This window comes from Mustela putorius, unplaced genomic scaffold, assembly GCF_011764305.1.
Source record: "Mustela putorius furo isolate JIRA1106 unplaced genomic scaffold, ASM1176430v1.1 tig00000407_pilon_pilon_pilon, whole genome shotgun sequence".
In the NCBI taxonomy this organism is placed as follows: Eukaryota; Metazoa; Chordata; class Mammalia; order Carnivora; family Mustelidae; genus Mustela; species Mustela putorius.
This window is the reverse complement of record NW_025421373.1, coordinates 1,234,392-1,245,801: the sequence shown is the minus strand read 5'-3', so window position 1 is coordinate 1,245,801 and position 11,410 is coordinate 1,234,392. Positions and strand designations below refer to the sequence as shown.

Genomic DNA, 11,410 nt, shown 5'->3' with positions numbered 1-11,410 from the left:
TAGGTGGGTACATTGCCACATAAACAAAATTGAGGCCCTATGAATAAGAGAAGAGTGATATCAGATAGCATCTATTGGAGTCACCATTTTTGCCAAAATATTAGATGGAACATCCTTGAGCCAGTTCTTCCAATCTCATAGAGAAAAAGAGGACATGGAGTGGAGCAGGGAAGGATAGCGGGGGGAGAGAGAGAAAGAGAGAGAGACTGAAGTACATTTTTAAAACACCTGAATAGGCAAGGAAGACTTTGTTCAAGACCATTGCAACAAGGAAGAGGCCAGAATTCAGTCTGAGCTCAACTCTAAACCAAGAGCTGGGAAGGTTTTAAGAGCTGGGCTGGGGAATTCATAGACCCCCTATGTTTTGACCCTACTCAAAGGAAAAGTAAACTTTTATATCTTTATGATAGGAAGTGATTTTAAAATTTGGAAAAAAGTGCAGCATAGGAATTAGATTCCCACCCTTTTAGAGAGATTGGGAGATCTGGGTACTGACTTTCTTGATAATTACGTTTAAAAGGGATAGCTCCCAGATTCTTGAAAAAGACAATCCTGGTTTGCAAAAATGTCAGCAGACTTTTAAAAAGATTTAAATCTCCAAGAGGCAGATGTAGTCCCATTTGTTTATTTTTGCTTTTTTCTTTTTTACATGTGTTTTTGATGTCATATCCAATAACAACAACAACAATAAAAATAATAATAAATCATTGCCAAGACCAAGGACAAATAAATTATCCCCTATGTTTTCTTCTAGGGGTTTAATGGTTTCAGGCCTTAAATTTAAGTCTTTAATCTGTTTTGAGTTAATTTTTGTGTATGGCATGCGCTAAGAGTCTAATTTCATGATTTTGTATGTGGACATCCAGTTTTCCCAATATCATTTATTGAAAAGACTATCCTTTACCTATTGTATATTCTCAGTTCGCTTGTCAAAGATTAGTTGATCATATATGCATGGGTTATTTCTGGGCTTTCTATTGTATTCCATTGGTTTGTGGGTCTGTTTTTAATGGAAATATTCAGTACTGTTTATTTGCTTCCAGCATTGTTCTTTCTCAAGATTGCTTTGGCAGTTGGTGTCTTTTGTGCTTCTATACAAATTTTAGGATTTTTTTTTCTTATAAAAAATGCCATTGAAATTTTTTTTTTGAAGGCCACTGACTTTATTTATTTAAAAAACTTTACAAGGACAGTGATTATTCCTCCAAAAAAGGAGCCAAATAGCATAAAACAGACCAGTGGGAGTGGGGGTGAGGGAAGCGCCAGGAATCCACTCGGAAAAGCCGATAATTGTTGACATGAAACTAGCAGGGGAAGGAGAAGGGAGATGCATGCAAAAAAGTTGAAATGGTGGGGGACAGAACTCCCAAAAGACCTTGAAGTACATCAAAAGTGAGTAGGACAACAGCAATCTCTTCCTTTGTAGAGGACAGGGGAGGAGTCCCCACTTCAAACTCTGCAAACTCTGGAGATTCGATGCTGGGGCTAGGGGTTGGGGGCTCCCCAAGAGAGCCTCACAAAAAGGCATTGCACCACTCTCGAAGGCACCCAAAGCAGTCCCAGGACTGCTTGGCATTGGCACCACATGTGTCCTTCAGCCATTCCCGGAAGAGATCTTCATCTTTCTTTGGCACCAGAAACTGGCCAAGGACCACATAGGCCTTGTCAAAGCCCCTTTCCTCCAGCTTCTTGCCTAAGACTTCACCAATCTCGGCCAGGCTCCCCACTGGCTTTCCCCCATGGGCTCTGCCACGAAGTCTCAGTGCTTTTGGGAGGTTGTCATCTTGATCAGCTGAATCAGTAGCTCCGGCTTCTGTAATGGCTCCTCCCACCATCCGGCTGCTCCCAGCGATACCTCAACCCACTAGAACTTTCTTCCGCCATTGAACTTTTGATAGATATCACATTGAATCTAAAAATGATTTTGGGTCCTGTGGATATTTTAACATTATTAATTCTTCAAATCCAGGAGTATGAAAATCTTTCTATTTATCTGGGCCATCTTCAGTCTCTTCCCTTAGTGTCTTATAGTTCTCAGAGTAGAGATCTTTTGGTCCCTTGGTTAAATTTATTGCTAAGTATTTTATTACTTTTGGTGCTTTTATAAACAGGATTCTTTAAATTTATTTTTTCAGATATTTTTTTGTTAATGTATAGAAATTCAACTGATTTTTGTGTGCTGGCTTTGATATCTAGTAAAAACACCCTCTGTATGGTCCTATCCTTCTAAGGATCCTGGGAAGTCAATCCTTTAATTTAAGGTGATGAATATCAAATCACCTAAGGAAATAATATCAAAATCGGGGCACCTGTGTGGTATCTGCCTTCAGCTCAGGTCATGATCCCGGGGTCCTGGAATCAATCCCCACATCAGGCTCCCTACTCAGTGAGAAGTCTGTTTCTCTGTCTCCCTCTGCTGCAACCCTCTGCTTGTACACACCTGCTCTCTGTCTTTCTCTCTCTGTCAAATAAATAAATAAAAATCTTTAAAAAGTAATATCAAAATCATTTCCATTTCCAAGTGATTATAGTAAGTATGAGCTAGAATTTGATATATTCTGGGGCGTTTATCATAAATAGAGGCTTTTTTTTTTCTATGAGTGTTCTAGGAATATGTTCTTACTATTAAAAAGGATAGTCTTAATTCCTGTAAGTTCTATATGCTATCTATAAGGGCATGGTCCTTGAAGCTGTCACAATTATTTTTTTTTTCTTACAGTGAAGGAATATATAATAATACTAAACTCAACCTCATGGAATGGGACTTAGGTGATATAGTAGAAAGATGAAACAACCCAGGGTTCTTGTTAACATCACTGACATTGAATGAAACAATCTTTGAAGTGCCTTTCCCATGGGCTTCTTATAATTTAAGATTTAAAAAAAAATGCTCTAAATGTTAAAGCCGTTTTTAGTTGGGTTTTCTGTTGAATACAACCCGAAGACCCTTAAGTAATACAAAGAATCAAAATTTAAGTTCTCATAAACTACATCCCACAAGGATTACTAAAGTTTTTCCTTTAATAGTAAAAATAATAAAGAAAAAAGAAGGTAGTAGGAGTATTTTTCAAAGGCAAGATAAAGCATATGCAAGAAAAAAATATCTGTAATAATGCATACATCATGAGAACCATTACTATCTCTAGGTGAATAGATTTGGGTAATTTAAAATTTTGGTGTCTGACAGTTCTTTGCATTTTATAGAATAAGTACATGATATGTTTTAAAATTTTATTTATTTATTTATTTTAAGGTTATTTATTTATTTGAGAGAGACAGACAGACAGACAGATAGTGGCAGATGTAGTGAGAGAGAGCACATTAGGGAGGACATGGAGAAGCAGGTTTCCACTGAGCAGGGAGCCAACATGGGGCTTGATCCCAGGACTCTGAGCCAAAAGCAGATGCTTAACCAACTGAGCCTCCGAGGTGCCCCAGTATATGATATTTTTAAAGATCAATTTTTAAAAAAGTAATAAAAAGCATCAGTTGACCTATTAGTAAACTGCATTATAAAAGTTAATGATGAGATATTTTGCAAACTATTATGTACCTCACAGTTGGTATAAATTTCTGCATTTATCTTGACCTCAATATTTAGCACAGCCCTGAATCATCAACATTGATTAATATTGTCTTATTCTTTGAAAACTTCTTTAAAACTTCTCTGTTTTTTCCAAACCTTTCATTAAAATGCCATTTTATGACTTCTACTTTTTTCAAGATGAAGAAACACTCACAGAATGCAAATATTTACTCGGGCACATTATCTCATCAACTCTCTGTAACATTTTGAAAACAAGCTTGTATTTTCCAAAATAAAGATTAAAAATATATTTGTAATAGGTGCTGCCAATGCTCTTACAAAAGGAATAGATTTCTTCCCAATTTTATCATTGTTCCTTGTGAAGCCTTCTGTTTCGTTATATTTTTAAACATATCTTTCAAAATACCATTCCTAACAAGCTTATATATATTTAGCTTTCATTTAATTAACCTTTCTTAGTAAGAATTTTCGCTTAAAGCTCTTTGTTTCTCTGTTCTGCATTATCTTCAATCTGAAATGAGAAAACATTCTGGAAATTTCTTTCACTACAGATAGCTGAATTTTAGCCTGTGTAGAAGTTGAAAATTTAGATAATGTCAATCATTGTCAAGGTCATACCAAAAATATATTTTAGTATAGGATCTAGGCCTTGCTTGTGAGAAATACACAAGTTTGAAACAGAAAAGGAGGACATAAGAACAGTCCTTCTCTGGACCCATCACTGATTGAAAACAACATATCCCTGTCCATAGATGAGACTACACAGACTATGCAAATGTAGACAGGGGCAAGACACCATAATCAGATGCAGTAGGTGGAAACAAATATGCTTGAAAAGTGTGAATTTATTTAAACGACAGCTTAAGAAGTTACGCTTTTTAGAAAAGTGCATATTTTTAAAAATCACTTCAAGACAAACCAACTACCATATGCTGCGAGGTTTGAATTCATCTTAAAATGAGAAAGTGTTAAAATCTGTCATTTTTTTTTTTAAACTGGTAACCCTTTGAGCATTTCCTTTTGGATTCTATCAATTAAGTGTTAGGTTCACCTCCCCCCCCCCTTTTTTTTAAATTGTGAACTAAAATAACTTATAGTAGTTAAATAACAAATGGGTGGCATGGGATAGAAAAATTAACTCCCCCCAACACACACAAATTTTATGTTTCAACACTTAACAATTAGTGCTTTTAAAGTGCAGAAGTCATTTTAAAAATTCAACCCATGTCAGTTTATGTTTAATAGTGTGTACTGTGAGATTATACATTAGTTTATCTTTGCAGCTGTAACAAATTGCCATAAACTTAATGGCTAAAACAACACTAATTGATTGTCTTAGAGTTCTGTAAGTTAGAAGTCCAGAATGTGTCTACAGCCTAAAAATCAGACTGTCAGCAGGCCTGTGTTCAATGGAGGCTTTAGGGAAAATGTCTTTTTCTTGACTTCTCCAGAGGCTGGTGCCTTTATGACCCTAAATATTATAAGTGACTAAATAAAATACTTTAGGTAATGTTTAGATATTTAGAATCTATGCAAAGAATGTACATATTGAAAGAATATCTTTCGATAGAAAGTCTGTGAGATCCTGAAAAATGTTGCTAATAAAATAAACTGTGCCTATCTTTAAAAAGTTATTTATCTGGAAAGAGTTAGACAGTAATAATGGTAAGCAATTCAGTTTTTCATACACACACATACTGATCTCACGTTTTTTTTTTTTTCTTTATGGAATATTTATGTTCTTCATTTAAAAGTTTAAAATTATACAGAAAAATTACAACATCCTCCTTAAAGACAAGGATGGGGATGTTGAGGTATAGTACATGTGGCAAGAGATGGACTTCAGTATGTTTATTTAAATGTCTATGGATCTCTAGCATATGTTTAATTACCATTGTTCTTTATTTTTAAAGAATAGAGTAAATTTAGGTTTGGATTGGTAATTTCTGCTTGAAAGGCTTAAATAAAGATAGAAAAAAAGCAAACATACACACACACAGACACACACACACACAGAGCATAATAGCCACCAAAAGATCAGCATGAATGCCACCACTAGTTCTGGCAAATATTGTGTCAGAATAAGAAGGTACGGTACAAAACTCACATGGTTTCTCAGGAATACAACTGCCCATCCAGAACTCATAGTGATTCACCATGATCCATCCTCAAAAACCAGATTTATCTGGGCCAGGACTGGAACCTTTCTTGGAAGACATTTAAAAAGATTGCCTAGCCAAATTGCCATGAGAAAAATAGGATTACATGGAGTCTCTTGAATATTTAAATTGAAAACAACATTTAGAGACCTTTATTGATATTACAAAAATCCTACTATTTCACATTTCAACATTCATTAGATTGTACTTCTTTTGTGTCCTAAGTGTATAGATTTTTCTAATTTCATTTAGAGAAATGAAATGTCAGAATACCCAGTATAATATAAATTGTAAAGATACACTTATTGGATAAATCAGGAGCTGGTTTTGGAAAAGATGATTGTTTTGTGCAAAGCTTCTGATGAACCAGTGGAAAGAAGATGAAAGTTATAAAATTAAAAATATTAGAGAAAATAAGGAAAAGACTTTTTTTGCATCTGAATATATGACAAAACGTAAGATGGATCCTCATAAATATCAGCATTGAATCAAAAGTCCTACCAATTGTAATTAATAATAGGAGCATGCAATGAACAGGAATATAAGCAAAAAGGTACGTAGATTATCTTTCCTTTTATTGTAGAATAATTTGGGGTGCAAAAACTAGTGTCACTGTATTTTTTTTTAAAGATTTTATTTATTTATTTGACAGAGAAAGAGAAAGCAAGAGAGGGAACACAAACGGGCGAGTGGGAGAGGAAACCAAGCAGGCAGCCTGACGCAGGGCTTGATCAGGACCCTGGGATCATGACCCAAGCAGATGCTTAATGACTGAACCACCCAGGCACTTTGAGTGTCACTGTATCTTAAAATCTGATGAGAAGTTATGGGTAATATTTGTGCTCACAGGTATTTTTTACTCACCCTCTCCAACAAAATATGTATTTTGGAACATGGCCATCATTCCATTAAATTGGTTATTTTTCTATAGTACTTTAAGTGATGTTGGTAAAGCAGCAAGATTGTTTTTTATTTCAATTATAATTTTTATCAAAATGATGGATACAAATGACAGACATATCTGAAATTCTACTTAGGAAGAGTGTTTTCCTGATAGTAAGAAAGATCAGCTGGCATTATTCATACCAAAAACCTGAGTTTTAATTTTTTTCCTTTATGTGATGGATAAATACTTTGAAATTGAGTGTCTGAGGCACTACTAGATTTGATGTTACTCTCTAGGTAGTCAAAGGACAGGACAATTTAATGCACACTGAATTTTTAAAAATATTTAAAATGACATAATAACTATATTATGTATATTCTTGTAATTGTGTGCATGCTTCTTTAATTAGAAGCAACTGTATAGAACAGAAAATTAATACTGAAAAACATGTACAGACCAATATGATAAAATATATTTCATCAATTAAGTAATATTTATAGCTGATTTCATTTTTTTTTAATTTTTTATTTTTTATAAACATATATTTTTATCCCCAGGGGTACAGGTCTGTGAATCACCAGGTTTACACACTTCACAGCACTCACCAAATCACATACCCTCCCCAATGTCCATAATCCCACCCCCTTCTCCCAAACCCCCTCCCCCCAGCAACCCTCAGTTTGTTTTGTGAGATTAAGAGTCACTTATGGTTTGTCTCCCTCCCAATCCCATCTTGTTTCATTTATTCTTCTACCCACTTAAGCCTCCATGTTGCATCACCACTTCCTCATATCAGGGAGATCATATGATAGTTGTCTTTCTCTGCTTGACTTATTTCGCTAAGCATGATACGCTCTAGTTCCATCCATGTTGTTGCAAATGGCAAGATTTCATTTCTTTTGATGGCTGCATAGTATTCCATTGTGTATATATACCACATCTTCTTGATCCATTCATCTGTTGATTTCATTTGATTGAATCATGATCTCAGGGTCCTGGGATCGAGTCCCACATCGGGCTCTCTGCTCAGTGGGGAGCCTGCTTCCCTCTCTCTCTCTCTCTGCCTGTCTCTCTGTGTACTGTGATCTCTCTCTGTCAAATAAATAAATAAAATCTTTAAAAAAAATTTTAATTTTAAAGAAAATATTAGCCACAGATTTAAAAGATGGCACATAATTTTTCAATTCAGAAGTATAATGAGCTAGTTTGTAAGTTCCATCTTTTTTTTTAATTTTTTTTTTTTTATTTGACAGACAGAGATCACAAGTAGGCAGAGAGGCAGGCAGAGAGAGAGGAGGAGGCAGGCTCCCCGCTGAGCAGAGAGCCCGATGCGGGGCTCAATCCCAGAACCTTGAGATCATGACCTGAGCCAAAGGCAGAGGCTTTAACCCACTGAGCCACCCAGGCGCCCCTGTAAGTTCCTTCTAAGTATAATTTAGGCACTTTTGAATGCACAATAAAGATTTCAAGTGATCTGAACAATGCAGTGTAGATTAGTGTTACAGTGAAAACAAGTCACAAAATATAGTAATTAAAGCCACCCTGAGAGGTTCTTCTGTATGTTTCCTTAATCCAGCTCAGGTCCTAAAACTTGACTATTGCAGAGAAATTCAGTATATTTGGACATTCAGAGAAGGGTTTCACAAAATGTAGTTATTTTCTTAGTGCAATACTTTTACATTCCTGGAACCCCTTCTTGTCTTTTGTATTTGAACATTTTTAACATCCAGGTCTATTGATACTGCAGTTGTATATGCAATGTGTATTGTTGTTTCATATATCTCATCAATACATCGTTAAATTAAGATATAAGATATATATGAGATTGTACATATATATGATTTATACTATATATATGAGAGTGTATATATATATATATATATATATATATATAATAAGATCTATACTATGTACAACTTTCACACTTAATATCACATTGGTGAGATATAATAGAAAATTAATTAAAATTGTCAGCCTTAAGCCCACTCTTCCCTAGATTTTACTAAAATGTTGTAGAAGAGCTTCTGGTTGACATATCAGTAATCATCTCTGTTTCTTCCTTATTAACAAATGATATAAATTAGCGAAATGTATGTACAAATGGAATATTTTGTGATTGGTCCCAGCCAATTATGACATATTTTTTAATTCTCTGTGCTAATGAGTAGTCTAGCTATGAATGCACTATTTTTTTTTTTGAAGTAAAATAGGACTTCTTTGTGGTCTTCCATATAGAAATTTTCATTGTGACAAAGGAAAAGTGTTTTAAGAAGAGCATCTTTCTTGCTCCCTTCCTCCCTGCTTTGGGGAGTCTCCAGTCAGAACATAAACTCTGGATATATGATAACTAACTAGGAATCATAGAGAAAAATCCTTAGAAATAAGGTTAATTCCCAAGTAGAAGAGAAAAAGGGCTGTACCCAAGAGCAGCAACCACAGATCCTTTGCCTGCTGACTACTGGCGTACCTCATTTTATTGCACTTTTCTTTATTGTGCTTTGCAGATACTTAATTTTTAAAAAATTGAATATTCATGGCAACGCTGCATGGAACAAGTATATTGATACCATATTTCTAATAGCATTTGCTTACTTTGTTTCTCTGTGTCACATTTTGGAAATTCATGCAATTTTTCAAACTTTCATTATTCTTTATGTTATGATAATTTGTTTACAGTGATCATTCATGTTACTATTGTAATTGTTTTGGGGCATCTCAGACCACGCCTATATAAGATAGTGAACTTAAGTGATGAATGTTGTGTATGTTGAATCTGATATTGACCAGCTATTCCCCATCTCTCCCTACTCCTCTGGCTTCCTATTTGTTGAGGCATAATAATATTCATATTGGGCCAATTAATAACCCTACAATGGCTTCTAAGTGTTCAAGTAAAAGAACAAGGCTCACAACTTTCACTTCAAATCAGAAGTTAGAAATGATTAAGCTTAGTGAGGGGAGAGTGTCTAAATCCAAGACTGGCCAAAAGCTAGGTCTCTCATGTTGGTTAGCCAAATTGTGAATGTAGAGGAAAGTTCTTAAAGGAAATTAAAAATGCTACTCCAGTGAATGCAAAAATGACAAGAAACCAAAACAACCTTATTGCTGAAAAGAGACAGCTTATTGTGGTCTGGATAGAAAGTCAAACCAGCCACGACTTTCCCATAAGCCAAAACCTGATCCAGAGCAAGGTCTTAACTCTCTTCATTTCTATGACGTCTAAGGGAGGTAAAGAAGCTGCAGAATAAAAGCTAACAGAGTTTGGTTCAAGAGGTTTAAAGAAGGAAGCTGTCTTCATAACATAAAAGTGCAACATGAAGCATCAGATGCTGATGAAGAAGTTGCATCAAGTTATTTAGGTCTAGCTCAGATAATTAACGAAGGTAGGTAAACTAAACAATTGATGTTCAGTGAAGACAAAACAGACTTCCTTTGGAAGAAAATACCATCTAAGACTGTCATAGCTAGAGAGGAGCAGTCAATGGCTGGCTTCAAAACTTGAAAAGACAGACTGACTCTCTTCTGAGGCGCTAATGCAACTGATGGCTCTCAGTTGAAGCCAGTGCTTGTTAACCACCCTGCAACTCCTATGGCCCTTAAGAACTGTGGTAAATCTGCCCTGTCTGTGCTATATAAATGGAACAAAAAACCCTGCATGACAGCACATCTGTTTCCAACATGATGGTTTACTGAATATTTTAAGCCAACTGTTGAGATTCAATGCTCAGGAAAAAAGGAAAAAATTTTTTTTTCAAAATATTAATATTCATTGACAATACACCTGGTCATCTAAGAGCTCTGATGGAAATATGTAACAGGACTAATGTTTTCATGCCTGCCAACATAACATCCATTCTGCTGCCCATGGACCAAGGAGTAATTTTGTATTTCAAGGCCTGTTATTTAAGAAATAGATTTTGCTGGCTATAGCTGCCATAGACAGTGATTCTTCTGATGGATGTGGGCAAAGTAAATTGAAAATCTTTTGGAAAGGATTCACCATTCTAGATGCCATTAAGAATATTTGTGATTCATGGGAAAAGGTCAAAGTATCAACATTAATAGGAGTTTGGAAAAAGTTGATTTCAGCCCTCCTGGATGACTTTGAGGAATTCAAAATTTCAGTGGAGGGAGTAACTCTAGATGTGGTGGAAGTGACAAGAGAAATAGAATTAAAATAGAATTAAAAGTGGAGCCCAAAGATGGGACTGAATTGCTGCAATCTCATGATAAAATTCTAATGGATGAGGAGTTGCTTCTTATAGATGAGCAAAGAAAGTGGTTTCTTGACAGAGAATCTACTTCTGGTGAAGATGCTGTGAAGAATGTTGAAATGACAACAAAATATTTGCAATATTTCATTGACTTAGTTGATAAAGCAGCAGCAGGGTTTGAGAGGATTGACTCCAATTTTGAAAGTTCTGTTGTGGATAAAATGCGGTCAGTATTGCATGCTACAGAGAAATTGTTCGTGAAAGAAAGCGTCAGTCAATACAGCAAAGTTCATTGTTGTGTTATTTTTAAAAAATTGCCACAGCCACCCAGCCTTCAGCAACCACCACCCTGATCAATCAGCAGCCATCAACATCAAAGCATGAACTTTCATCAGCAAAATGATTACAACTCACTGAAAGCTGAGATAATGTTTTGCATTTTTTAGCAATAAAGTATTTTTTAATTAAGGTAAATATGTTTTTTAGACAGTGCTATTGCATACTTCACCGACTCAGTATAGTGTAAACATAACTTTTAAATGCACTAGGAAAGCAAAAAATTCATTTGACTTACTTTATTCTGATATTTTCTTTGTTGTGGTGG

At 35.3% G+C, this 11,410-nt stretch overlaps 1 protein-coding gene across 1 annotated transcript; it reads right to left on the bottom strand.

Annotated features, from left to right (window-relative positions):
• Positions 1 to 1,514: 1,514 nt before the first annotated feature.
• LOC123391944 (barrier-to-autointegration factor-like) lies at positions 1,515 to 1,783 on the bottom strand. Its single transcript, XM_045079625.1, is given in 2 exon segments — positions 1,515 to 1,735; positions 1,738 to 1,783. Coding segments are annotated over 2 exon segments (267 nt in total).
• Between the last annotated feature and the right edge of the window lie 9,627 nt (positions 1,784 to 11,410).